We start from the raw sequence: 26,813 nt of genomic DNA, 5'->3' as shown, positions 1-26,813 counted from the left end.
CATACATGTGGTTCATCTCTAAATACAGAGAGCAGCAGAGAGCCTCTGTGCCCCTCACACAGTTTAGCCTCTATCCTTCCTCTCCTTTTTATAAGGTTTCGCTGACTTGTGAACTTGCTCTCATTTTTTTAATTTTCCGTACAACAGATACTTTGAGAAACTACAGTAATTGTTGTGTTACTTTTAATAGCGGTTGGCAGCCAACTGGAAAGGTGCATTTAGAGCCACCTACTGTAGTTGTACCTAGACTATGATATGACAATATAATAGATCCATGAGTTGTACATCTTCACAGTATGTGTTTTACGCTATACCGTAAAAAACAGGAGACACAACTGCCGCGCACACAACTGACCGCTATGTGACGGGTTAAAGCATATGCGAAAACAATGCGTGTGCATTTGATTCCTTTCCCCTTTGACAGATAGAGCATATGCAAACTCTGATGGCGGTAAATGCACCTTTGCAGTTAGGTCTAATAAAGTAGATCCACGAGTTTGGTGCCAGACGCCATTATAAGCAACGACAAGAACAAACGGAAGAAGAAGAAAAATAACTATTCTACTTCCGGTCTCTAGTAAAGTATCACAACAATGGCGACGAACGTTGAGGTAAGTGTATTTCTGTCGTCTTTTAATAATGTTTCAGCTTGCTTTATTATTACTAGTTATTCTTAAAAACGAACGGTGTTTTATCAGGTTTCATAGTGCTGTTATAGATCATCTATTTTGTCATACAATTTGTGTCGCAAAACAAGACGCTTGTGCTAAGCTAACGTGTGTTAGCAAGTGTTTTTTGTTGTAACGATGATTGAACAACGGCAAAAAAGATACAAGTTCACCTTTTAATTTCTACTTTTTGTGCTAGACTTCTTGTCCAGGGGCGCAAGTTGGATCCAATGAAATTATATCGTCTCAGAAAAGAGAAGAAAGACTACGCAAGTTTAGGGAATTGCACTTCAAACGAGTAAGATTCAGGATCTTTTTTTTAACAAATGGGGAACTTTGGTTTCGCTAAGTGTGTTTTCATAATGTTTTCATGTGTCTAGAATGAAGCCCGTAAACAAAATCATCAGGAGGTAGTTGAAGAAGACAAGAGGCTCAAACTGCCTTCCAACTGGGAGGCAAAGAAAGCCAGGCTGGAGTGGGAGCTGGCGGAGGGCCAAAAGAAAAAGGTTTGTAACTATTGCTATTGTTGTTTGTTGTCCCACTGCATACAATACAGACGCCATCCTAACTACGGTTGCAAAGCGGTGTAAAAAGCTTAAAAAATGTCAAACACATAAATATGTTTTTGATTGTATAACATCTGACGCCACTCATACAATTAATACAGTTCGTGCCCCCTCCCACAGATGAGGTCTTTAAGGTCACAGGTTTCCTTGGTTCTGTTGTCATTCACTCGGACGTATGCGTCAGCAAACTCATTTGTGCTTGGACACAACTGATCTTCATCAGTTTGAGGATGTTTTCGACTGCACATGAGACAGATATAACGCCATGTGACATAGACTCTTGGTATAACAAGTTTATCCCCTTAAATTGCTTAATTGTTGACATTGATGCCCGAGACGTTGCATGTGACTGTGGAAGCACATAATTTAAGTATTTGCATGCATTCAGGGTTGGGAGTCTGTACATACCTCTTGGTTCAGAGACAACTTCCAGAAGTGTTAATTCCCTGTTTATTTCGATAAAATGCCCAACCCTAAACTCAACCCGACTAGCTTTTCTCCCCATTTCCTGAAGGGTTTTGTGTGTAGATAATGGTATATTTCACACACATCTTGCAGGAATGTGCTGCCAAAGGAGAAGATTATGACAGAGTCAAACTTCTGGACGTCACAGCTGATGACGCAGAACGCTGGGAAAGGAAAAAAAAGAGGAAAAATCCAGACACAGGATTTGCGGGTCAGTACACGGATGCTAAAAAATATATATTTCTTTGTTCATTGTTATAGTTATTTATTACTACATTGCAGTGGATATTTTGTTCACATTTTAGTTGCTGTAAATGGTCTAATTTGATCTGTAATAATTCATGCTGCCAGATTGTGTTTGTCTATAAATTTTCCTTGTGTTTTGTGTAGGATATGCCGAGGCACAGTTACGACAGTATCAGAGGCTTACCAAGCAGATCAAACCAGACATGAACAACTATGAGAGACAAAGGGAGGAATGGTGAGTTTGTAGTCGTATTTTATCCTAAACAACACCAACAGCTTATATTAACATGATGCAGTAGTGGTTGTAACTGTGAAATCTCTCATCAACTTAAATTTACTTTGCCCTATCATCTAAGAATTTTCCAATCACATGAGCACAAAGACGTTTCTATATATTAACTGACGTGCCCTGTGTTTGGCCTTGGGGTTCTTCTCATCTAATTTAAAGATTTGAATGCATAGATACAAGTACTTTAAGGTCAAAGAAGAATAGTTTAATGTTTCCAACCCCATGAAAAGTAGCCACATGCAATACCGTGGAGGATGAGCCCACACATTTGGCCCCAGGGCATGTCATCCTAATTAGTTTCCATAATGGAATAAAAGAACAACTATGAGTTAGTTAAAATGTTGATTTGCAATGGTTCAGTATTTCTTACTACTTTACTTTCCCTCTGCAGTGGTGAGGACTTTCACCCCACATCCAACAGCTTGATCCATGGCACTCATGTTCCCACCAAAGAAGGCATTGATCGCATGGTGGAGGATGTTGAAAAACAGTAAGTATAAGAATTAGGTTTATGGGGTTTAGGTTGCCAGTTCATACATCTCTTTATTTGTAGGCTTTTCCTCAGCCTTTCATGTATACTCCAGATTTAATTCAGTATGTAACTAAAAAAGATGCTCTGACTGAAGCAATTGAAGTCATTTCTAATATATTGGCTGTTTCTATGGACACAAGTTTTAAAAAATCAGTATGTTTTGATATCAGGGCAGGTGCTTTTACGTAACAAGCTAAGCATTAACACCAAGTATGATGCCTCCGATGTCACACTGCTCACAAGGAGCTCTCATTTGTTACAGGATTGAGAAAAGAGCCAAGTACAGTCGACGCAGAGCCCATAATGATGACGCTGACATCGACTACATTAATGAGAGGAACGCCAAGTTCAACAAGAAGGCCGAACGCTTTTATGGCAAATACACAGCCGAAATCAAACAGAATCTGGAAAGAGGCACAGCTGTATAGTGGCTACATTTTAAATGAATCTTATTGCTTGTTTTTGTGATGTACCTTTGTATGGAAATTGATTTAAATCATTGTACCATAGTTTAATTAAACAACTTGTTCATGCAGATTTAACAGTTGTGTAATTCAATTGTATTTTAATCAAGCACATTTCCTCATAACAGGATAGCCCCAAGCAAAGCCTTGTGACCACAGTAGGCTCTCAACTGATAGTATAAGTGCGCCATCTTGTGGCCTTAGAACTTGCAGCACGAATCAATCAAATCACTTTACATAAAGGTAAGGCTTTGAACCCTAACACATGTGTAATTACACAATGTTCATTTTATATTAAGTAGACAGTAGCCTTGACTATTAAATATTTAAACTGTCCAGATATGAAGTGATCCTGTTCAAATCCAATCTAACATTAATTTGCAAGTTTCAGTTGCACTGTTGGTTAGTTCTTTTTTTAAAAACTGCAATTAGTCCAAATCTTTAATACTTCGTGAACTTAAGTCCAGAGCAGGTTTTATTCCTGAGTTTAACCCATCTTTTCTGGGAAGAGTTGATTGTACAGTGAACTCTCCTTCACAAATATTAGAGTTAAAGGATTGAGGATTTAAGTTCATAAAATCAATAAACTTTCCAATCAGAACGTTAATTTATAGTCTTAATTTTTTGACCTGAAAGTAAAGTAGCAGCCTGTAGTTTGACTCTGCGGTGAATTTTTTCTGAGCTTCCCAGTTAACAAGTTTTCAGAGTAGGATAAGTCATTAAACCCAGGGTTAGGTTCAACCATCTGGTGTTTGTTTAAGCTGAATATTCAAACATGAGCCTCACATTAACCAGGAAAGATTTAGTTCAAGACTAGTCTTATTAACTTATCCAATATTACACTTATGCATGAAACATTTAAGGTGGGTTGAGGAAATACACTTCATATGCAAGAACGTTACTCGTATGCAAGTTTGTTTCAACTTTATTGAATTTCACATATTTTATGAATACACAAATAGGGCAAAAATCCCACCTGAATGGTATGCTTTACTTCCTTCACATCTGAAAGACAAATGTCCATGAAAAGAACACATTATGTACAAAAGTATTTACAGGATTGAAGTCCAAGTGCAAATGCCACATGGCGGTTACAGGAGGCATTTGCAAATCAATGTGCAGGTTTCACTGGGATCCAGTGGCCATAGGGCTTCTTGCTTTCAACGCTGTCCACAAGAGAAGTTACCTTGACACTAGACTGAATGGACGCTGTAGGCTTTGCCACCGAAGTCTATTGAAAAGATAAGAAAACATGATTCAGCATTTATATTCTTAAATATATTTAAAAAAAAAAAAAAAAGTACTTGCATTGACACTGAAAGAGATCGTTCCAATTTTTGGAGACAGCCTTGGACTGGAAGCATCTTGTTGAACTTCAGACTGCTGTTTCAACAAAGAAAACATGGTAAATTAGAAGTGATTTATAATACAGCATTTGTAACATTGAGGTCATGTAGCTGGATGTGGTCATTTTCCAAACTTTCATGCGCACGTTTAGGTTTAATAAGACCGGGGGATTAACAGGCAAAGTTGCTCCCAAACCTCAGCGCACGTCTTTGAACAAACTTATCTTTGGCATAAAGACTGGAGATCTTCATGTCCTTAAGGACTCTGGACAGGAATAGTCACTACAATGTAGTCCACACGGCTTTGCTCCTGCAGCAAGTGGAAGATTCTGCTAACAATAATCATCAACAATACATTTGTCAAAACACTTGTTCCTATGTGTAAAAAGTATTAACTTATGTGTATGAGTGCAGGTTTAATTTGGATGAGGATAAAATCTAGAATGTGTTGTCGTTTTTTACTACGCAATGAATATTTCAAGAGGGAACCTTTTACGCAAACACACATGTCGTCACCCAAGTCAATGACTGTAATCCCAGGCCGTGTGGAGGAGACCACTTTCATGTTATCTATGAAGACAGGAATAAATAGAGTATGTGCATTCCCTCAGGGTCCAAAGGTTAACAAGGCACACAAAACAACTCCTAATGTAATAACGTACTATGCTTTAGATTAATCCAACTCTAATCCACTGCCATTACTATACAGTAGCTTGGCTCTCGTTCACTGCACTCAGTAACTCTGGCATGGAAACTCACCTGTGAATTTTCTGAATCTCTCCTAACATATGCTTCAGGTCGTGTCACACCGTGATTGGACTGAGCGGTCAGGATGGGCTTGACGCTTTCAGGAAGCTCCAGTCTCTGCACTCCAAGAATCTTCATAGCATTTTCTCTCGCAGCGTCCAGAAGTTGTCGTTTTTCTGTTATGGAAATAACAAAAAAAAATCAAATTTCTGAATCAATGAAAGTGATGGCTTTAATAAATGAACATCATACCTTCTAAGCTCAGAGAAACCGAGCGTTCTGAAGACCTGGATCTTGAGCGGCCTCTGAAAGATCGTGGAGGGGATCGGGAAAATTGGCATCTGTATTTTCCCCCTCTGCTGTAGCTGTACCTGCTCCTGTAACTGGGCGACCTGGATCGGGATCGATAGTGCCTGCGGTGGTAGTAGCGGTCCACAGAGGGAGAGCGAGAGCGGCTGTAGGAGCGAGCGCGTGCCCTGTAGTGTCGCGGGGGAGAGCGGCGGTAGTCCACCCTCCTGTATCTGTGGTGGTCCCTGCAGCGGCACCGGGACGAGTGTCTGTGGCATCGAGGTCGAGAGCGGGACCGGCTGCTGCGCGATGTGGACCTGCTGCTGGAGGAAGAAGAGGAGGAGGATGATGAAGACCTGTAGCGCCCCCTGTGGGCACTACGCCCACGAGAGGAGCAACTACTGCAACTGCTGCTTCTGGAGCCTGGCTGTGTTTGCGATTTTGATCTGGAGGATGTAGGGCTCCTTTGGTCAAAAATCACGTTGATGCCATCACTTTGTCGAGCCTGGGCCATCTCAGAGTGGGGGCTGACTTCCTGAGCCATAATCTTTGTTCACTAAATGGAAATAAGAGATAAGACACCCATGAGGAAAAAAACACGATACAAAACACACAAAAAAAGTATCAAAAATCTGTTCACACACAAAAGCTTCATTTGTTAACTCTGGCTTGTCAGCTTGTTTAAGTAAGGTAAATTATGCATGTTCTGTTATTCAGTTCCGTCTTAAAAGTGTCAGACCGCTGACTATTACGCAGATGTCCGGTTGCGTACCTGACTCAGTGCTGCCCCTAGCGGCAGAAACTGCTACATAAACAGATGACGTGCAGTTACTGGAAATTTCCAGACCTTTTTAAAGACTCATGATTAACCTATAGCACAGCCTTGCTGGTGCTTGGCTGAACTTGTTATTATAGTAAAAATCACCATGAAATACGCTCGGTGATACATATTTCACAGAACAACAACACCAATAACGTTAGCTTAGCTTGCTTCACGCTAGTTACAATGCTACCGTCCAGTTCTTATTGTTCTTACCTCAACAATGTCCCTTGACCAATGATTAGTTCTGTCGATCTGTTGAAGATGACAAATGACTGTCAAAGACTTACTGACGAAGAAAGTCTGATAAAGACTGTACGTAAGCCTGCGGTAGTATTTGTAGTTTTTGTTTGCGTGCTAAGACGCACAAAGGTGAGCTAACTGTAGCTAACTGTAGTCCTTACGCAACTGAAGAGAAGGAGGAGGGGCGGCGTATTTATAGGCTCTGGAACATTCCACTCAGTCACGTGACTCATGGAAGGTTCCACACGTTTCTATGGTTCTGTTCGGAAATCTGTAAAATAATAAATGGGAAAAGGACAGGCGGCTCCGATTAAACTTGTCAATAGCTCAAGCATCACATTCATTTGTCATAATAATTGATAATGTTGAACAGACGATAAACTGCGTGATCTGATCATTCTCGCGACATGTTGATAACGTGACCGCGGGTCCATTTTCCCTCCCTTCCGGTTAAATAATAGTGACTCTCTGAAAGTTGCTCTTGCACTCCGCACAGGGCTATTCACCTGCAGTACTGCAAACATGGACATGTTGACTGCTTTGCCATCCAGCTTTGGATATGTCATTTTTACTTACCTCTACAGCTGGATAATGCTGACCTATTTAGGAATAAAGGTTGGGGCTGCCCGAAAGAAGTACGACGTACAGGCAAGTTTACTGTGCAGTATTCGATGCAGACTGCGTTTGTTTCTCCAAGCTTGTAAATGCACTGCTATTCAACCATCTTGTTTGTTTTCTCCTTGCAGTATCCCACCATGTACAGTGAAAAGGAGAAGGTGTTCAACTGCATTCAAAGAGCACATCAAAACACACTGGAGGTGTATCCTCAGTGGCTTGTCTTCCAGACACTTGCAGCGCTTGTCTACCCGGTATGGATCATTAAGGGTTTTGGAACCCTGATCCCAACTCATTCTGTATCCAGCTTCATATATTAGTATAAGTACACCTGTGGCCCTTAAGTTACATATACTATATTGTGTAGGCTTGGAGACCGTTATAGTTGGTATATAATCTTGTTCTGTATGTGGTATGTTATTTTGTTTTAAAGAAAGAAAAGTAGACTTGTCTAACTAGTTCATGTTCACCAGAAAGTGGGAGGGGCTTGATTATTGGCTCATAAGTAGGTTAAAGTCAAATGCTGAGTCACTGTGTGTGTATGGGTCATTTTATGAAACCATGCGATCCTTTTACTTTTGTATATTTGTCTTTGTATAATTCCAGCTTGCAGCTGCAGTTCTTGGAGCCATTTGGGTGACCAGCAGATTTTCCTATGCCTGGGGTTACTACACTGGAGGTATGAGTGCCTGTCAAACTGTGGCTGTTCCTCATTTGACTGCATATGCAATTATGAATGTAATATACCAATGTTTACTTTGATTTCAGATCCGTCAAAGAGAATGAATGGAGCATATGGATACATTGGATACCTTGGCGTTATCATTCTTTCAATATATATTGGTTTGCAATTGGTTGGAATTGTTTAGGCAGTTGTATTGTGTTTGACTAAATTGTCTACCAATGTATTTTTGATTTATACAATTGTACATGTTTGTTTTTTTGTTTGTTACTCGCTGTACATAGTGATGGAAAAAATCAAGCAAGACTTCGAAACCTGGTTCGAGCTAAGGTGGGCGAGTCAAAATGAAGCCTCAAAGTAAACCATGTGTAATTTGTAATAGGTTGTATTTTGAGGCTTCATTGAGGCTTTGTGATGTGAATAGCTTCACTTTCCCCATCACTAGCTGTATTCATGCATTCATGTTTTTGACCATATTTAGAATATCTTTGACTGAAAAAGTAGATGGATACATTTCTTGTAAAAGCATGAATTACCAATAAAAATTATATTAACCAAAAAAAGAGTGAGCAGTGGCTTGGAAAACTAAAGACTTAACGTCAGGCATGAGGTTTGATCATGTGACTAACACTCGAGATCTGAACACCGATTACTTTGTTAACAAAGCAAATGTCTGAAAGAAACCAATTATCAAATTTCTACTCAAAGTTCACAGAAGGGTGCATTCAATAAGGCTTCAGTTTTATATCTGGTTTATATTGATTATCTTCTCCAAATATAATAAATTATAAAGTACATACAACTGCAGTAGGTGGTGGTAATGTAACACTTGGATACCAACTGCCATAAAACACCACAGAAGATTATATTTGTGGATAAGCTGAAAATAAAAAGACCCAAAAGTAAAGTTTACCATTGAAAATATTATATTTAGGTTTTTTTTAATTACTATGGCATCAGTCCTAATTTCTTATTTTTCTGAAACCCATGGATTGCTAATTTGTTATTTTACTAATTTTACAAGGCGAGTCTTAAAAACAACTTTGGGCCAATGAATTCTGGGCATGATTTACTCCATGGATTTAGTTAAAACAAAAAACGAAACAAAAACATTGACATTGAATCTATTGAAAATATTTATTGTACGTAAATACGATTACATATTTTTCTTAATTCGATGTAAAACAAAAACAAATAAACGATCTAAAAAAATATTTTTCTTTTTTCAATGTCAAAAAAAATTCGATGTACAAAATAATTCGTTATAAAAACACAAAATAAAGGTTATGCGCAGTTTGATAATCTTCTAATGTCCGATGCCCCTAAAACGCATCGGCTCCTCAAGGTTTCGATTTCTTAGTTGTCAACATCATATACTGAGGTGAAAGGACAACAAAGAAGAGACCCAAGTTGTTTACTTTTGTTATAACTTTTCAGTGGACTTGATTCACAGTTTATAAATTGAAGCTTTGTTGTGTCAAGTGGATACAAATCGGACTCACCCAGTCGCAACAGGTTTGTTTGCAGGCTTGGTTTCTGGTGCACTGCGCATGCGCACAACTGAGCTCTTTTCGGAAGGAAAATCGGTATTTACCAGAGGTCCAGTCCAGATTAAAGGGATAATAATCATAACAGGTATGTAGCCTATTTGCCTGTTAACATCACAACTCGAAGGTTCATAGTCTCTGAAGTGTGTGTCTCCGCGCTAGTTTCACTGCCGTTTTAGTCAAGTATACGCCATTACCAAGAAGGAAGCAGAGGAAATGTTTGCTAGTGCCAACGCAAAAGAACAAAGCGAAATCAGAGACAGAATTGGTGACAGTCCTGTATAAAAACACTTGACTCGTAAAATAGTAGATATAATATTATTACCCGTTTACACCTTTCTTGATTTGCGAACACACAATAAGTGCCATAAACGGTTGCTTTGTTTGAGAAAAGACTTGTCCTTGTTAGCCTTGATTAGCCTTATTTGTTGTTCGTTTTAACATGCAATCTAGGCAAGGCAAGGCAAGTTTATTTGTAGAGCACACTTCATACACAAGGCAATTCAAAGTGCTTCACACAGCAGGAAAAATGCATTCAAATCACAAAGAAATTACAGAAACAGAAATACAATAAAATTAACTAAATTAAAAATTATCAATCCAACTGATTTTCTAAACTAATAAAATCACAAACAAAAGAGAAGAGTGCAACGATAAAAATTAACTACAATAAAATTAACTAAATTAAAAATTATCAATCCAACTGATTTTCTAAACTAATAAAATCACAAACAAAAGAGAAGAGTGCAAAGAAAAAATCCCTTCAGTTAAATGCGCAGCTAAACAAAACTGTTTTTAGCTTAGATTTGAACATTGTCAGAGTAGAAGCCTATGTGATTTATGTCAATAGAATCATGTCCGGATTCTTGGATGGGATCCGCTGCGGGGACTGTGAATGCAATGTGGACTGGGGGGAAAGACGAAACACCATCGCATCAGTAGCTGCTGGCGTCTTGGTAAGGATGCTATTGTGAACGTGCCTTTAGAGACGTATGCCTCAATCATATGCAACGTAAAACATGTCATTTAAATGCTACCAAAACCCACATTCCTCCTGTTTGCAGTTTTTCACAGGTTGGTGGATCATAATTGATGCAGCTGTGAAGTATCCAGACGAGGGAGAATTTCACCACGCTTATCACACATGTGGAGTCATAGCTACGGTGGCCTTTCTCATGTGAGTCCAGATCTGATCAGAAGAACAGTCTTGTCAGTGGGTCTACCTGGATTTAAAATTAGCATATGGAACATTTAAAATATCTATTCAGGTGGGAGAAGGATAACAATCGTCGTAAACACTGTAATCCATACCCATAAAACAGCGATGCACTAACAATCTTAAACATGAACAAGTACATTTTAATTACCACGATATTTAGAATTGTAATCATTTCTTACTAATCAAAAATGGTATTGTAGCTACAGCGTCCAAACAATTTATCTTGTGGATCAATAAAGTTTGTCTATGTCCGAAGAGGCAGCGTTCCTGGCCCTGAACAAGAGCTAAAAACGTCCTCAAATTGTGGGCCATTCCCTAGTTTCTTCTCTGTGTGATCTAATGGGGTACTGCTACTAAGTTTTAGGAGGAGCCAGTACTTTATTAGGAAGAATAATTACTTGATGTTGATGCTTTCTTTGCAGGATCAATGCTGTTTCAAATGGCCAAGTGAGGGGTGACAGCTACAGTGATGGATGCATCGGACAGACAGGTGTGTACACTTTTCCATTGCATTTGTATAATACTTTGTGGTTGTGGTAGGTTTCAATATATTGCCTTACATACAAGCCCTGACTTATTTTGTCTACAGGTGCTCGCGTGTGGCTCTTCATTGGCTTCATGTTGGCTTTTGGTTCACTCATTGCCTCAATGTGGATTCTGTTTGGAGGATTTGTAGTGCCCCGTGAGTCCCTTTCCATTATGTTTTTTATTAAATCACCTTTTCTTTTCTTTTCATCAATTTCTATAAACAAATAAACATAACAAATCAACCAGAGAGTATAATAAACACAAAAAAACACACACAAGCAGACAATTACATCAAATATCGGTAAACACAAATACAACGTAATTGAATTAGTCCAAAATCTAAGGAATTTGTCCATTTCCAAATTAAGTCTGAACGTAATTTTTTCCATTTGTCTCATGTCAGTCCTTCACCATTCATTCATCATTATTTCATTGTTCTGTCTTGCTGCTCTCATGGTAGCTGATCAATTATAACATACTATTACTACTACTACCAGTGTCTGCGTACATCTGGAGTGTGAATGGGTGACTGGTTCCTTGATGTAAAGCGCTTTGAGTACCTTGACGGTAGAAAAGCGCTATATAAATGTGACCATTTACTTAAAATACAAAACAAAGGATGCCTTATTGTTTGAGATTGAATAGATCCCAAAGTGATCACTGCGGCAGAACTGCATCTCAAATTACACTGCCTGACAAAAAAAATAGTTGACACCGAGGAAAAAAAAGGTCACACACAATATTTTTGTAGGACCGCCTAACCCTAGCTTTGATTACAGCACACATTTGCTGTGGCATAGTTTCTGTAAACTTCTGCAATATTAAAATATTTATCATCCAGTCTTGCATTATTTTTCACCAGTTGATCTTGTATTAATAATGTCAGAGAAAGACCACTGCACAAAGCCTCTCCAGCTCGTCCCAAACACTCTCACTGGGGTTCACATCTGTTATAGATTAGGTTCTGCTTCTCCTTAGATGTTTTGACCCTTCTCAAACACACTGACATCCTTTCCATGACCATGGGATTTGTCTTTGCACATGGTTGTTTCAGAAATGAGAAGCCACTCACTGCATCAGTTGGGTTTGAATAAAGCTGAAAGATCATCACCCATGCAGTGATTATCCAATAGGAGGCTTGTACCTATTTGTTTAGTTAAATCCAGGTGGTGATAGTGCGTATTAGTCCCTGTGATTTTTCTGGCTTGAACTATTAAAAATTGTACCTGTAATTCTTTGCAGCAGTATTTACAGTAGTTTCATTCATATTGGGTTGGCATGAACATAACCTGGATTGTTTTGTATTTTGGAATTGTGTTATTATAGTACATTTTCTCTTTGCAGAAAAGCCCTCCGTCTATCCTGGCATTGCCATTTTCTTCCAAAATGCTTTCATTTTCTTTGGGTAAGTGAAGAAATGCATCACATCTCTTATCACAAATTTAGTCTATAAAACGGTCAATTGTTTCATTATTTTGCAGGGGTTTGGTCTTCAAATTTGGACGCACGGAAGACCTGTGGCAGTAGCATAGAAAATTTTATTGTTCTCAATTTGCAGTGTGAAACAACATGCTTTACATCTAATTCTCACCTATTCCACTTTCCTGCTGTGTATTATTTATCTTTTTTCAGTTTATCATGTTTTAAAATATAGTTGTGTTATCAGACTGACAATGCATGTATCGTTATTAATACATAAAATGTTCTGATTATTTAGAATACTTGTGTGTATTTAGGGGGTATTGGGGTATGCATTTTGAATCATTATTTTTGAATATTTTCCATGCTAAAATATTGTATCTCTCCTAAAGTAACAAAGTCAGACTTGGGCAACAGGAAGTTACAAAAATGTAAAGATAAAGAAGATAATTTGTCTACTTTTGATTTCAATATCTATCCCTGTTTGTCTTTTTTACAACCATAAAATACTTGCAACGAAATGCAATTAGTAGTTTATTTAATTTTGCAACCACTTGAAACACAAATGTAGCTCTAGGTTAAGCAATATGGCCAATACCTCCCATGTCCAGTTTACTTTTGCACTGCAAGGTGGGGAAACTGCAATGAAATTGAGAAAAAAGATGTTACCCATTTCTATTATCTTATATTAATTTTATTTTATTTTTATTTTTTAAGACGAAATATCACGTACCTCCCAAAATGCTTGATCATCAAAACATTTTCGATCCTGTGGTGGTCTCCAGAACTTCCATTTGAGTAGTATCCCTTCAAAAACCGCATTGTACATGCAGTAAGAGGTTAACATCAGAAGTTGACTCTTATCCCATTGGATGATTCAATACAAAATATTTATATTGTTTACGTACCTGTTATTATTCCTGTGGACAGGCTAAGACTCAAGGTGATGAAGAGACTAGTTATGTGAAAAACTGCAAAGCGAATTGCTCTGAATAGAAAATAAAAGGGTAAGCTTTACAATAGGGTGCTGTCACCTTTTGTATGTATCATATGTCTTATATTTACGTTGTGTGATCATCAAAGTCCTTCAGTAGCAGGAACTGTGCCAGCCACCCCAGGAGACCAGGAAGACCGTGAGTGCTTAGGATGGAGCAGGTATCATGGCACTGGAATACAAGAGCCATATGGCTCTAGAGCATACAGGCAGATGTGAGTGGAGCAATCAGGCCAATTAGGATCTAAAGTTGTTGTTTTTTTAAAATACCTTCAGATATTTGTTCCCAATGGTTGATAAAAGTGCCGCAACAAATCCTAAAGTCATGGCTTCCCACGGTTTGTGAACAACGGGCATAGCAACTCCTACTGCAACACCACCTGCGAGTATACTGGACTGGATATGTACCTTAAAAGGAATTGCGTGTTATTTATGTATTTAGTAATGCAGTATATTTCAAGTGACTGTTGCAATTTTGTGTCATACTAGATTTAATTTCCCTTTAGGACTTGTCACTATGGACACAGAAGCAGCAGTTGCAACGCTGACTGCCAAAGACAGGTAGGTACTGCTCACTGCCCCAAGCCTTCTCTCGAGTGAATAATTGTCCTCTAGAATGGAATTAAAACTGGGCCAAAACATCCACAGAAACAGCGTTCCTGGAGAACAAACCAAACAAATGTACAATGGTGTTTATTGAGGAAGCTTAACCTATGTTTGATGAATAGGATATTATTTAATCCACATGCAACGTGTCAAGTAAATACAAACCCAGCATAGAGAAAAGTCCTGAGTTACGAGAGAGTTTCTCTTTTTCAAATGGCTGCTCTGATCCTTTCCTATACAGAAACCAGGTCAGCATGAGTCCAAAAAATGTTCCGTATATATGCAACTGCATGATGCTGTTCAAGGGTCGGGTCTGAGAGAAAAAGTACATGTAAACTATACTGGTGGTAAGAAATTATAGTAATCTTGATTCAGTTTTTAATAACACAATACAAGTATGTACCTTCACAATGATATGGACCAGCCACTCGTTGAGAACAAATCCTGACACTTCAATAAGAGCAATTAAGATGAGGTGGACAGGGTTTGTCTTTCCCAGGACCGTCCCAATCGAGATGAGAGCTGGAACTGTGCACATCTCTGCGTATACCAAGCTGACAAAGGCCAGGAACTCTTTAACATGCATGCTCATTTGAGTGATTTATTACCATTTGATTATTATCAATGTTTTAGGCATTGCCTGGGGCTAACCTTTTTAAATTAATCTTGATCTTCCCTCTGTAATACCAGGACTCGACCCCATTGAGTATCAGAGCCCATTGGACTGCCATTACTGCAACAAGGAGGTTGAACCCTGAGCTGCTGTATCCATATCTCACAAGAAATGTACTTAAGAAGCCAAAGCCCAGCATCACCATAGTATTCACATCCTGGAACTCTGCAAGAAAACAAGTAGAAACACGGTTTGCTTTATCGCATTTAAGTGCCGCTAACGCTCTAGAGCAGGGGTATCCAAACATAATCAAAACGGTAGGCCACAGACCAGTGGTCAGTATTTCAATGGGTGCATTTTACACTGCGTGACAGAGTCTTCTAATAAGGCTTGGACCACACATTTTATCAGACTGCAATTTCATATTTGGGTGGTTGTAGTGGTAGCAATCCTTCAATTTGCTGTAAACAGTGCTTATTATCATTTGGGCAAATTCAGCAGGATCCCTGAGTGCCAACAAAAATTGGTCTGAGGCTGCTTTTGGGCCCAGCCATAGTTTTGGACATCCATGTTCTCATGTTGGCAAGTAACTGTGACCCTTATCTGTACCCAACAGTAGGCTAATGGCAGTTACCCCTCCCAAGCTTTAAGGATTTTAGGTTAGGTACATGCCTCACCAATATTTGCTTGAACGTATATATAATCTAAAGATGCATAACTTATAAAAACTTTGGGTGCAATAGACGCTTTCCCAACGTGAGACTACTCACCTGAATAAAAGGTGGTGAAGGCAGTTCCATCTCGTTCTTTTATGTGATTGTCAATCTCGAAGTAAAAGGCATATATAACTATAAAAGCTATTTGAATTAAAAGTAATATTGGCGCCAGACGTGAGCGCAGACTTGGTGCGTATTGTGGAGCCATGGAAATGATGATGCAGCCTGCCGGGCGCTCAAACCATACAGGCTATTACTCAACCCCTGATGAGCAGATCATAGATAATCTGTACAACGTTAACAGCATAGTAATAGGCCAGTATAGCTAGTTTAGTGTTTTGCACTTTGAAATAATATAATTTTTATTTAGTATTATACATATATAGTGTATTATTATGTTTCAAGTAGGATTAAAAAAATAAATAAATGTAGATGTCTATATATATATATATATATATATAGATATATATAGATAAAGATATAGCAGGGGAGGGACGGACTTGTATTATATATATATATATATATATATATATATATATATATATATATATATATATATATATAAAAAATACAAGTCCGTCCCTCCCCTGCCTTCACTGCATTGGCCCGTCTGTGGTGCCCGATTTGTCCACAAACAATGTCATTGGTGTAACGGAGGGACTGTAGTTGGGGGGCGGCCCTTCACGCTTTCTCCCGTCATGTCTTTGGTTAGGGGAGGCTCAACGACCAACTACAATGTGACGTAAATGGTTCTTCTGGAAATCAGTCAACCTGAAAGGCCTCAGCGAATCGATTGATTGGCTATAGCAGACGTCTGACAACCGAACCTACGTGAAACAGAGCGCGGCTGTGAGCCTGCGCTAACACTAAAAGAGGAGGTTCCCGAAGAGACTCCCTTTATTTATTTCTTTGTTTTCAGTGAAGAAATAACAACAACGGTATACCACAGAACTTCATTTATAATCTCTGCCCGTACACACAAGAAAACTGGATAAGATTACAGCGAGTGCTCGAAGGCCAAAGCCAAGAGGAGGAGGATGAAGCGGCGCAATGCGGACTGCAGCAAACTCCGGCGGCCGATAAAACGGAACCGAATCACCGAGGGCATTTACGGCAGGTAACGTATCTTTAGCAAACGCATGCAGCGAAGAATGGCCTCCGACTTAAAAAAATAAACTTGAATGTCACAGCAGCAAACCTGCTGCCAAAGGTGTGATACAAGTACTATATCACCTCTTGCAAAGAATGCATGTCAGTGAACAACGGCAGCTATCGAGCTTGTGAAGTTAGCGGTGTTAGCTGCTAGATTCACAGCTGTGTATGCTAACCCCGTATGTTTTTGTTAGCATTATAAGGTGTCGTTAGCTTTGGGGCTAACTGTAAGCAAAGATCCCCGAAGCTAATTGGAACATGGGAAACCCAACTTAACACACCAATACAATCTCAAAGCAGACAGTGGTACATCACATACTTGATTACCAAGTCGACTTGTTTATGTGGCATCGATATGTCAAATGCCATGATCTGGCTTACGCTAGCTTTAGCACCGTCCTGACTAGCATAAGGTAATTTGGCGCTAGCCTCCATTTAAATGTATTTAATTGGCTATATTACTATCTGTCACGTAACACCGCACAATACTTAATTCGTAAATAAAAGTGTTTTTTTCTCTATCCTGTTGTATCGTAGATGACTTTTACCCATAACTCTTAAACCTTTAAATGTCCAACCAGACACTTCTTAGTTGGTACCCTAAATGTGAAAGGCCACTTCACACGTGTGGCATCGAGATGTGAAAGGGTCTTTGAATTATTGAACAGATGCCTTCATCACTAAACGATTTGCTTTGGATGCCAGTGCTCAGAAGCACCCATGCAGTTCCTTTCAGTGTCAGTGTCTAACACAAAACTGTCAGCTGCCACTGAACAGTGTATGTCTGATTGCCCTCAACCCACACCAGTCAAATGCTAAATATTACGTGTCTTTTTTATTTATTTAAATAATAAATGTGAGATACATTTGTACATTGATAAATGTGTAAACAATCAATTGTAATTGTTGCAATATTGAGATTTTCTTAAAACTTTTCCCAAAATTCCTTCTGTCCTTTTAGTACCTTCCTGTACTTGAAGTTTCTGTTGGTGTGGGCACTAGTACTCCTGGCAGACTTTGTATTGGAGTTTAGATTTGAGTATCTCTGGCCTTTTTGGCTCTTCATCCGCAGTGTATATGATTCTTTCAGATACCAGGGCCTGGTGAGTAATTTTTAACAAAACTATACATTATGGTAATTAAAAGAACTAATCCATCTGCTTTATCTGACCACCTTACATTTTTGTTGCTCTTTTTTCAAACAGGCATTTTCAGTATTCTTTGTTTGTGTGGCATTTACCTCAGACATCATTTGCCTCCTCTTCATACCAGTGCAATGGCTGTTCTTTGCTGCCAGTACCTACGTTTGGGTCCAGTATGTCTGGCATACAGGTGAGTCAGTCACCCTTGCACAATGTATGAACTGAAATTAATCTGTTATTGGATGCCATTATGGATACAATATGGTTAAATTTGATGTTGTGACATATAATAAACAAAATAATGGCTTAATGGCACCTACACCAAACATCTACAAAAATGTAGATGTTTTGCAACACCTTGAGCTCCCTTATTTGAAATGAATGCCTCTGTGATCCTGTTCACCAAAACGTTTTAATCTGAGTAGCTATGATTTAGCCAAGGACATCCTTACACATGTATTGAATACCACCTATTCTGTTTATACAGGGTTTTTGGCAAAGGTTTTGTTTTGATGACATTTTAGTGAGACTAATGAACATGAATTATTATTACTTTTATTCTTCTACTGAGATGACATGGCTACTCTGTGTTTTGCAATGACTCCTGTAAATTAACTCTGATCTGAGCTTTTGGTTGTCAGTCTGATTTATTGGCTAGCCCCCTGTGTTGACCAAAATCCAGGTGTCAGATTATAATCCTCATGCCATTTGGAAGATATCAAATTTGTATCCACTGCTTGAAAGAAATGTAGCTGCACTGTGTAATGTGCTTCTAAAAGTTCAGGTCAGGGACGAATTACAAATTCAGACTTTCCATTATCCACCCAACAGTGCAGTCACCAGCCACAATGGTATGTTGGAGGAAATATGACATATGACTCTTAACAGCCGGGATGTCCTAAAAGAGATTATAAACTAAAGAAAGCCATGAAATACCATTTATGTTCATTGTATTACTAAACTTCTGCCTATTCAACATATTGTCCTCTTCTCTTCATAGAGAGAGGTGTCTGTCTGCCAACGGTGTCTCTATGGATACTATTTGTGTACATAGAGGCAGCCATAAGATTCAAAGACTTGAAAAACTTCCATGTGGATTTGTGTCGTCCTTTTGCCGCACACTGGTGAGCCAATTGTTTGTGGTCTAAACAAAATATAAGAATGTTTAAATGCAGTCTAAAAAAAGATTTTAACTGGCTGTTTCACCTTGTACTTTTGTCTGAAAGGTTGACATTGAATTGTGATGGCTTTCATTCAGTGCATTTCTTGTGCTTTGTTCTGTAGCATTGGCTATCCTGTTGTAACCCTGGGTTTTGGCTTCAAGAGCTACGTAAGTTATAAGATGCGCCTTCGGAAACAAAAGGAGGTTCAAAAGGAGAATGAATTTTACATGCAGTTATTACAACAAGCTCTACCTCCAGAGCAACAAATGCACCAGAGGCTAGAGCGAGAAGCAGAGGAAGGTAAAACTATAGGATGCTCCTTTTTATTAAAGATTTGGTATTGGTATGTTATTTTTGAAAATCTTTCTGATTATGACATTTCACTTCTGCAGCAGCTGTTAAAGGACTATCTGAGGTAGATACTGCTCCAGTGTCTCAGAATGGCACCCCTGCCAATAAAAAGACAGCAGCATCACTGCCAGAGCTAGAATATAGAGAAAAAGGGAAAGAAGGAAAGGGTGCTGGAGACAATAAAAAGCAACACAACAGCATCCTCCCGTCATCTGTGGACTCTAAACTCCAAGAAATGGAATATATGGAGAACCATATGAACAACAAGAGACTGACTACAGACCTGGGCAGCACTGAAAACCTGCTGCTTAAAGAGGATAACAACTCCTCATGCTCTTCGTCCTCTTCCTCCTCCTCTAAAAACTTAAAAAATGCTAGCAGCAATGCAGCTAACTCCTCGCCCCGCAGCCATAGTGCCACCAATGGCAGTGTACACACCTGTACGCCGTCATCCACGTCATCTGCGGGAAAGAACGAGAAGAAGCATAAGCTGACCGTTGGAAAGGCTGCTGCAGGAGGCTCCCACAGGGACCCCACAGATAACTGTATCCCTAACAACCAGCTGAGCAAACCAGAAGCACTTGTCAGGTAAGTCCAGAACTCTGACATCCAGGCAAGCCGATCCATGTGTTTTATGTCCGATGCTGGTTGTTGACTAGTTCTTATGATGTATTCCTGGTGAACAGTAAAGAGCGCTTTGCTCATTTGTGAATGTGAAGTGCCTCTTGTGTGATGTTGTTACTTTGCCATTTAAGTTTTACGTCATAAAACTGGTCATGTGCTGATAGCACTGAAGATGATGATTATGAACGCTTGCAACGACTGTAGCGTGATAGGATGTTATTCTCGCTGTAGCTGACACTACAATTTGACATTTCGACATAACTATTTGTGTGTTCTGTTCCTTAGATTGGAGCAGGACGTTAAGAAGTTAAAGGCAGACTTGCAAGCCAGTCGCCAAGTGGAGCAAGACCTCCGCAGTCAAATAGGCTCTTTGGGCAGTGCAGAGCGGTCAGTGCGCACTGAGCTAAGCCAACTGCGCCAGGAGAATGAGCTGCTGCAGAACAAGTGAGTAATACAGTTGGGCACAGCAGATCAATGGCAAATTAGAACATTTCAGTGCTCTTTCAAGTGGAAATGACCCGTGAATGAATTGTCAACAACTGGGCATTATTTGGGTATGTTTGGTCTTCAGGCCAGCCAAAAACTCTGGCCACATAAAAGTCTTTGTACAGCCAGATTAGTTGAGTTCAGTTGAATTTAATTGTACTGGATGCAGATTTGTTTTGTAGCAGTAAAACGGTTTAGCAACAAAACATGTCAGCCAGAGAGAATCCAGAAGTTTTTATGAATTATTGTAATTATAATAATCCAGAAGTTTTTATGAATTATTGTAATTATAATTATACACAAAAAAAAATCCAGGTTGGTAGGTCGGATTATTATTCTTTTTTAAATATATTTTAAAATCCTCGCACAGGTTTTGCAGATAGTGTTCTTTTCTCATAAGTGAGCGTTTGCATTGAAGTGGCGTTATTGGTATGCAGATATTGAATAAAATAGTTCTCTACATCTACTAGTCCAACCACAGGAAAAGAGCCTGTAGCAGACGACAACAGAGCAGCGGTGCCTCCGCGCCGTGCAGAACTTTGAAAGTGGCGAACGAACCCGTGACAGGCTGCCAGTGTCGCACTATTTTTCTTATTCTCACTACGTGATGTAAGCACTTTTCGACCGTCACGCAAAAAAATATCTTCACCGCTAATGCCCCGGGCGTGCCTGTCGCCACTGCACAGGCACCAGATCATACACTCCTAACTGATTCTGACTTCCGTGAGTTGGGAGTGTATGATCTAGTGCTGATCCAGCCGGTCTGCACGCTTGGATAAAATGAAACTTATCAAAAGTGCAGCGATTTTCATATCTTACGATCCCGGGTGATTTCTTTCCCCCCGCAGCTTTTGGATTCTCTCTCACAATTTGACATTCTCGAAACGTAGGGCCAGTAAAAATGCTATAAAATGTTTAAGGTCGAGTTTTCTTTATTTTGAAATCCAGCTCGGGCGGGTTACCGGAAACACACAATTTTTTCTTCTTGGCCTAAGTTTGATTGGTTTTGCTACTGTTATTGATACTGCTTATTGGTCCAGTCTTTCAACCATACACTTATCAGTACTCATTACTTAAAGCATAAAAATATCATACAAATAAAAATATATATTTACAATCGAGTTTGAAAATTGGAAATGAATAATTCCTAAAATAACATAGTTTCAACAACTCCTATTACAAATTGAACTAATTGAAAAGGATGGGCAACAGCTATGTCTCAAATGTCATCTTTTTAAAAATCTGTTTCATCTAGGTGATAAAAGACGAAATCGTTTTGTAAGAGATTTGGGCTTACTTTGTTCTTTCGTTTGCTTCATAAATCATGATAATTCTAGGATTCAGCAGCGTCTCATAGCCATTTTGGCTTGAAAAACAATGTAGTAAAGCTGGCAAAGTTCTCCCTCACTATTGCGAAAGTGATGTAACCATATACGCGTGTGTCTCATACTCAAGGTGGGATGCTCGTTTAGATCAAAGTCAGACTGCCTCATCTGGTGCACTCATGGTGTGTTAAAGGGGGTACATTATGTAAAATTGACTTCAAAGAGCTTTTCCGGTATTAACCTGCATTTGAGGCCACTTTCTTCCTTGCAACTAATAATAGAAGTCCAACTCTGGGTCATACATGTCAGTTAAAAAATATCCCTGAGCAATTTTTCAACATTGAATACATATACATTTAAAGCTTCTGCTGGCTACAGTTAAAAGCCACTATGACGAGGCACGTTCTCTCACTTCTGCAGTTTTGAACTATTATTAAGCCAATATTCTAATTTACAATGAACAAAAATATAAAATTGACTGTGTGATTATGGTGTTGAGTGGATGAGCACATTTTTTTTTTACAACTGTCTCATTGTTTAAAAAGGCAGAGAAATTTGCTGTTTTACACATTGTTAAACATTTGGGCTGCGATAAAATAGTGATACTTAATTTGGTTATATAAAATCAATATTATTTGTGATATATTTGACATCATTGTTGAGTTTGTGCATGTTCAACACAAATATTTACTATAAAATGTATTTGGTTTAAAAAGGTGATATATCGCCTAATATCCTGTGCATTGTGCAATCATCAAGCTCCTGATGTTATTGTCTCATGAGCTGAGTGAAGAACCCTGTGATTCCAGCTCTATTAAACATGTATCTGATCTGTCGGCTTCTCCTCAAATGTGACTGATCTGCAACTGGCCCAATCCACTCTATAAACTAAAGGCTTGACATTAACATCAGCCAAATATAAAGTTTAGACATTTTGGAAAGTAAAAGGGCAGCACGATGTTGGCATGTTCTCTGCACATTTTAACATTTGACAGAAGACTGAACTGATAAACAAGTTACTTGCATTTCAGAACATGTTCGACAAGATCTAAATTACAGGGATATCAGAACTATGCCCCAGGGGCCAAATGCATACCTTCAGGAAAGCCAGAGGGCCAAAACAAATTAGTCTATTTATATGCTTATCAAATGTAACCTTTTCAAGTGTAACTTTGTTGTCCTGTAGTTTGTGGCCCTCCGCTCTGCATATGTTTCAAAAAGTTCGGACACCCCTATTTTAGATAGAGTATCTGATTCTAATCTCTCTTTTTACATATGAAGACACTGTACTATACTGCATAAACTCCCTGTGAACCTGTATTTAGTAGGTAGTAGGTGCAGTTTGGGACGATGCCTAATGGCCAAGAGCTTTTATATACAGAAATTGTCTGTAGTTAACTATAACAAAATTATATTTAAAATGTACAGTTTACATTCTTGACACATTAGTTCAAAACAGTTTTCATTATCCTTTTACCAACACCAAATAAACATAACGCCATAACTTCGCCTGGATCGATTTAAAACGATAAACTGTTCCTTTCTGCACCTATTGTCTCCTCATTGGCACATGCATTTGTCTTTCCAGGCTTCATAATGCTGTGCAGGCAAAGCAAAAGGACAAGCAGACAGTGGGCCAACTGGAGAAGAGACTTAAAGCAGAACAGGAGGCCCGGGCCGCTGCTGAGAAGCAACTCGCAGAAGAAAAGAAGCGCAAAAAAATGGAAGAGGCCACGGCGGCGAGAGCAGTAGCACTAGCGGCTGTGTCCAGGTGTTTGCTTTGTCCTGTTAATCATTCTCTTGTTACATTTTGAATTGCTCAGGGTGTGTACACTTAACATTGTCCATAGTTTAAGTATATAACTCTTTGTTTTCAGAGGAGAGTGCACAGACACATTGCGAAGAAGAGTCACTGAATTAGAAACTGAGTGTAAGAAGCTCACTATGGATATAAAGGTTAAAGAGGATCAGATCCGAGAGCAAGAGTTAAAAGTACAAGTAAGTTTGCATACTTTCTTAAAAATAGTATAATATGTGGCTTCAATCTTAACTGGTTATACAAAAAGATGATGAAAAAAGAAAAAAGAGAATGAACGTTTCAAAGGGCTTGAATTTGTAGCCCATTTCACATTCACATCTTCAATGAAAAGCAGCAAAGCAATAATACTCTTACTAAGTAAAGGTAAATACTCTTTACCTTACGATGCAGCTTTCCTGTTTGGAATTAAAATAACAAATTATTGGGCAATTGGGCAAAAAAAATATCTTGAGCAATGTCTTAATCATGGATAGAAATTCATTTTGGCACTGTAAACAATTCATCTGCTTCAGTGACATGTTTTTGTCTTGTAGGAACTTCATAAATACAAAGAGAATGAAAAGGATACAGAGGTACTTATGTCGGCACTGTCAGCCATGCAGGACAAAACGCAGCACTTAGAAAACAGCCTGAGTGCAGAGACCAGGATCAAACTCGACCTCTTCTCTGCACTTGGAGATGCCAAGAGACAGCTTGAGATCGCACAAGGTCTGCACACCAAAATCTACTGCTTGTTTTGTTTGGGTCAATCTGTGGCACAAGTTCAACTAAAAGGTATTTTGTGTTTTAGGCCAAATTCTACAAAAGGACCAGGAGATTAAAGATTTAAAGCAAAAGATAGCCGAAGTCATGGCTGTGATGCCCAGCATTTCCTACGCAGCCGACACCAGCAGCATGAGCCCTGTGGCCCCCCACTACTCCTCCAAGTTTATGGACACCAACTCCTCCGGCCTGGACCCCAACGCCTCAGTTTACCAGCCATTGAAAAAGTGAACACTTTGACCCATCCATTCTCTTTATTTTGAAACAGGCCCACCACACAATCTGCTCGGCATTTCTGCGGCTGAGAATGTTTCTCTTTGGTTATGTTTTTACCATGCCAGGTCAGAAGGATGTTGTATTGTGTGACTGTATTTGTTGTAGTTAAAACAAAAGACAAAAAACTTAAATGGACATCAGTTCTCAAATGGGATGCCCCAGGATTCTTTTTCTCTTAAATGTCTAGTGAAACCTCACAGAATCGGGTATGTAACTATTACTACGGTGTTGCTCTGCATTTTCCACTGTCAGTGCAACCACCTGCTAACGGTTACCCGCTGTTTGGTCCTGGGGAAGAGCTGCTTCATTTTGTGAAAATATAATTTCTCCAACACACACTTATTTTTGAAAAAGCAAAAACATTGGTTCAAATTGAGGAATGTAGTGCAAAGTTAGCACAAACATCTGTTCATATGTTATTCCAAATCAGAAGTCAAATTAATGAGAAAAAGCGTGGTGTTTTGTACCTTTGTGATTGATGTAATGAGTGTGATACAAACGGCTCCCGAAACGAGATTGGAAATGTGGATTAATTGATTAGCTTAGAGCATGTTCACAATATCCGCAGTAATATTATTTCTCTAAACCATTTCAGTTGTCACGATCAATGTGCCTTGATTGAAGACATAATGTGTGAGTTAAAGATGACACTTCCAACATGAACTGCCTCCAAAAGTGGGATAAAGTTGCCTTTGGAATTGTTGGTTTTTTTTTGGCCATTTTTCTATAGTGGCACTCAGATGTGTTAAGTGAACATGAGGAAAGCTACATAAATTCAGTTACAATGATTAACCAAGCTTTTTAACATTTTCAGCTTCCCAAGACCACGCCAAATGACTGACTGGCTGCTGCCCTTTGTTACATTAAACTGGCACTGCCAACAAACAAAAGGGAAAACTGTATAGATGGAAGGTGCAATTTCAACCAAACAAAGCTTTGGAAAAGTCAACTTAATTAAAATTGTTATATTTAATATTCCACTTAGTTTGTGTGCCAAGGATTCCTTGTATGTTAGCCATATGTTCCAGAATGTACTGCAAATACATTGACTGACAGTCAAATGTCCTCTTGATATCACTTTAATAGAAGTTTGTGTTAAACAGGTAGATAAAATGGTCACCTGTTTGTAGTAGACTAGTTGAAAAAGTAAGGGTTTAGAAAATCTAATTTATTTTGTGAATGTTAGAGTATTTGCAACTGTTGGGCAGTTTTCCTTAAACCTGGTATTGTTAATCGCTTTGGGGAGAGATCCTTGAGTCTGATGTGGTTTCACCATCGTCTAAAATGGATATTGTGTGTGCGTGTGTATGTGTGGTATTCACATTCTGTATATTGAGAAGCTTTATTGCTCAGATCGCTGTCATTGGCTATCCCAAAACCGTATTGAGAGTGCAGTTTAGTCAGTTTTATCCAACTGCAAGAGTTTTATTTTCTTTGCCACAGTCGCTGCTCTGTTTCTCCCCAGGTTTGACCTTGGCTGCGCTCTCGCTCTGTGAGGTTTACAAAGAATAAACTTTTTTTTTTCGCAACTGATATCCAACTTGTTTCTATTTGTTGTACTATTTATTCAATTTATGTGTCTCAGATTTGTGCATTTCCTGTGGATTGTACATAACTAACATTTCCACTAGGGGGCAGTGTTCAATATAGTGAAACGATAATGACTAACCCTCAACTGGGCAATAAAATCAAATGTATATTAATTATGGCTCTATTAGAATAAAATGAATGCGCAACGAACCATATAATTATACAAGAAATTATAAAAACTGGAAATTGCATGTGGTTTTAGACTATTAGTGCCATTAGGCCTAGGATTGTATTTGCCAACTCAACATTATATAAGGTGGTTATACCATATTTGCCGCATCCAACTGCTATGTGGCCCCTTGATACAGCAGTGTGCCCCATCCATGGTTGTCCCCATCAGACACGCCATGCCTCATGGTCAGGGTCAATTCAGCCGCCAAGTGTTATCAAGCTGCCTCCATAATAACAAATCCCAGTAAGGATACAATCAACTTGACTTCTTGGTCAGTGTCCACTCAATTTTATTAGCAAAAATATGAATAATTGAATTAAACATGAGGCGTAACATAG

The 26,813-nt window shown here is 38.9% G+C and overlaps 6 protein-coding genes across 9 annotated transcripts; 4 read left to right on the top strand and 2 right to left on the bottom strand.

Annotated features, from left to right (window-relative positions):
- The first annotated feature begins 543 nt into the window (after positions 1–543).
- On the top strand, positions 544–3,318 carry syf2 (SYF2 pre-mRNA-splicing factor). Its single transcript, XM_072457993.1, has 7 exons — positions 544–611; positions 868–966; positions 1,049–1,174; positions 1,793–1,910; positions 2,090–2,180; positions 2,626–2,724; positions 3,029–3,318. The coding sequence occupies exons 1-7, from the start codon at positions 594–596 to the stop codon at positions 3,192–3,194; spliced, it is 717 nt and encodes a 238-aa protein (XP_072314094.1). The 5' UTR covers positions 544–593; the 3' UTR covers positions 3,195–3,318.
- Positions 3,319–4,143: 825 nt separating this feature from the next.
- rsrp1 (arginine/serine-rich protein 1) lies at positions 4,144–6,822 on the bottom strand. 2 transcript variants are annotated; one of them, XM_072457402.1, is made up of 5 exons: positions 6,648–6,822; positions 5,576–6,167; positions 5,336–5,499; positions 4,539–4,613; positions 4,144–4,461 (listed from the first exon to the last, which is right to left on the bottom strand). In XM_072457402.1, exons 2-5 carry the CDS (start codon positions 6,153–6,155, stop codon positions 4,342–4,344), a joined length of 939 nt encoding a protein of 312 aa, XP_072313503.1. In that variant the 5' UTR covers positions 6,156–6,167; positions 6,648–6,822; the 3' UTR covers positions 4,144–4,341. The 2 variants fall into 2 exon arrangements, with proteins under 2 accessions (XP_072313503.1, XP_072313502.1); XM_072457401.1 differs by lacking the exon at positions 4,144–4,461 and having other exon boundaries at positions 4,580–4,905; positions 6,648–6,820.
- Positions 6,823–7,122: 300 nt separating this feature from the next.
- Positions 7,123–8,339, top strand: mgst3b (microsomal glutathione S-transferase 3b). Its single transcript, XM_072457576.1, has 4 exons — positions 7,123–7,322; positions 7,421–7,543; positions 7,896–7,968; positions 8,058–8,339. The coding sequence occupies exons 1-4, from the start codon at positions 7,197–7,199 to the stop codon at positions 8,156–8,158; spliced, it is 423 nt and encodes a 140-aa protein (XP_072313677.1). The 5' UTR covers positions 7,123–7,196; the 3' UTR covers positions 8,159–8,339.
- Positions 8,340–9,476: 1,137 nt separating this feature from the next.
- tmem50a (transmembrane protein 50A) lies at positions 9,477–13,122 on the top strand. 2 transcript variants are annotated; one of them, XM_072457761.1, is made up of 7 exons: positions 9,477–9,606; positions 10,369–10,474; positions 10,583–10,695; positions 11,160–11,227; positions 11,327–11,419; positions 12,610–12,670; positions 12,747–13,122. In XM_072457761.1, the coding sequence occupies exons 2-7, from the start codon at positions 10,373–10,375 to the stop codon at positions 12,790–12,792; spliced, it is 483 nt and encodes a 160-aa protein (XP_072313862.1). In that variant the 5' UTR covers positions 9,477–9,606; positions 10,369–10,372; the 3' UTR covers positions 12,793–13,122. The 2 variants fall into 2 exon arrangements, with proteins under 2 accessions (XP_072313862.1, XP_072313861.1); XM_072457760.1 differs by lacking the exon at positions 9,477–9,606 and having other exon boundaries at positions 10,341–10,474.
- A 79-nt stretch (positions 13,123–13,201) lies between these two features.
- rhd (Rh blood group, D antigen) lies at positions 13,202–15,862 on the bottom strand. Its single transcript, XM_072457759.1, has 10 exons — positions 15,668–15,862; positions 14,936–15,122; positions 14,688–14,838; positions 14,450–14,597; positions 14,165–14,337; positions 13,949–14,086; positions 13,750–13,874; positions 13,593–13,672; positions 13,418–13,491; positions 13,202–13,323 (listed from the first exon to the last, which is right to left on the bottom strand). Exons 1-10 carry the CDS (start codon positions 15,819–15,821, stop codon positions 13,297–13,299), a joined length of 1,257 nt encoding a protein of 418 aa, XP_072313860.1. The 5' UTR covers positions 15,822–15,862; the 3' UTR covers positions 13,202–13,296.
- A 416-nt stretch (positions 15,863–16,278) lies between these two features.
- Positions 16,279–26,246, top strand: maco1b (macoilin 1b). Of its 2 annotated transcripts, none has more exons than XM_072457195.1 (11): positions 16,279–16,730; positions 17,727–17,868; positions 17,971–18,097; positions 18,908–19,031; positions 19,192–19,370; positions 19,466–20,009; positions 20,331–20,489; positions 23,445–23,627; positions 23,734–23,854; positions 24,209–24,383; positions 24,466–26,246. In XM_072457195.1, the coding sequence occupies exons 1-11, from the start codon at positions 16,651–16,653 to the stop codon at positions 24,666–24,668; spliced, it is 2,037 nt and encodes a 678-aa protein (XP_072313296.1). In that variant the 5' UTR covers positions 16,279–16,650; the 3' UTR covers positions 24,669–26,246. The 2 variants fall into 2 exon arrangements, with proteins under 2 accessions (XP_072313296.1, XP_072313295.1); XM_072457194.1 differs by having other exon boundaries at positions 16,280–16,730; positions 19,463–20,009.
- Positions 26,247–26,813: the final 567 nt, after the last annotated feature.

Source organism: Eucyclogobius newberryi, unplaced genomic scaffold (genome assembly GCF_026437365.1).
Source record: "Eucyclogobius newberryi isolate DKJ021-1_F unplaced genomic scaffold, fEucNew1.0.hap1 SCAF_21, whole genome shotgun sequence".
NCBI classification, from domain to species: domain Eukaryota; kingdom Metazoa; phylum Chordata; class Actinopteri; order Gobiiformes; family Gobiidae; genus Eucyclogobius; species Eucyclogobius newberryi.
The sequence above is the reverse complement of the archived record's forward strand: the minus strand, read 5'-3'. Positions and strand labels throughout refer to the sequence as shown.

Coding starts and splice junctions, on each gene's coding strand:
- maco1b (XM_072457194.1), top strand. CDS start 16,651: ATGAAGCGGCGCAATGCGGACTGCAGCAAACTCCGGCGGCCGATAAAA. Junction 16,731..17,726: donor ACCGAGGGCATTTACGGCAG/GTAACGTATCTT, acceptor CTGTCCTTTTAG/TACCTTCCTGTACTTGAAGT. Junction 20,010..20,330: donor AAACCAGAAGCACTTGTCAG/GTAAGTCCAGAA, acceptor TCTGTTCCTTAG/ATTGGAGCAGGACGTTAAGA.
- tmem50a (XM_072457761.1), top strand. CDS start 10,373: ATGTCCGGATTCTTGGATGGGATCCGCTGCGGGGACTGTGAATGCAAT. Junction 10,475..10,582: donor CAGTAGCTGCTGGCGTCTTG/GTAAGGATGCTA, acceptor TCCTGTTTGCAG/TTTTTCACAGGTTGGTGGAT. Junction 10,696..11,159: donor GCTACGGTGGCCTTTCTCAT/GTGAGTCCAGAT, acceptor CTTTCTTTGCAG/GATCAATGCTGTTTCAAATG.
- rsrp1 (XM_072457402.1), bottom strand. CDS start 6,155: ATGGCTCAGGAAGTCAGCCCCCACTCTGAGATGGCCCAGGCTCGACAA. Junction 4,614..5,335: donor GAGATTCAGAAAATTCACAG/GTGAGTTTCCAT, acceptor TTGTTGAAACAG/CAGTCTGAAGTTCAACAAGA. Junction 4,462..4,538: donor CGATCTCTTTCAGTGTCAAT/GCAAGTACTTTT, acceptor TCTTTTCAATAG/ACTTCGGTGGCAAAGCCTAC.
- mgst3b (XM_072457576.1), top strand. CDS start 7,197: ATGGACATGTTGACTGCTTTGCCATCCAGCTTTGGATATGTCATTTTT. Junction 7,323..7,420: donor GAAAGAAGTACGACGTACAG/GCAAGTTTACTG, acceptor TTCTCCTTGCAG/TATCCCACCATGTACAGTGA. Junction 7,969..8,057: donor CTGGGGTTACTACACTGGAG/GTATGAGTGCCT, acceptor CTTTGATTTCAG/ATCCGTCAAAGAGAATGAAT.
- syf2 (XM_072457993.1), top strand. Junction 967..1,048: donor GGGAATTGCACTTCAAACGA/GTAAGATTCAGG, acceptor TCATGTGTCTAG/AATGAAGCCCGTAAACAAAA. Junction 2,725..3,028: donor GTGGAGGATGTTGAAAAACA/GTAAGTATAAGA, acceptor CATTTGTTACAG/GATTGAGAAAAGAGCCAAGT.
- rhd (XM_072457759.1), bottom strand. CDS start 15,821: ATGGCTCCACAATACGCACCAAGTCTGCGCTCACGTCTGGCGCCAATA. Junction 14,839..14,935: donor ATCAAGATTAATTTAAAAAG/GTTAGCCCCAGG, acceptor GGCCTTTGTCAG/CTTGGTATACGCAGAGATGT. Junction 14,598..14,687: donor TGGTCCATATCATTGTGAAG/GTACATACTTGT, acceptor TTTTTCTCTCAG/ACCCGACCCTTGAACAGCAT.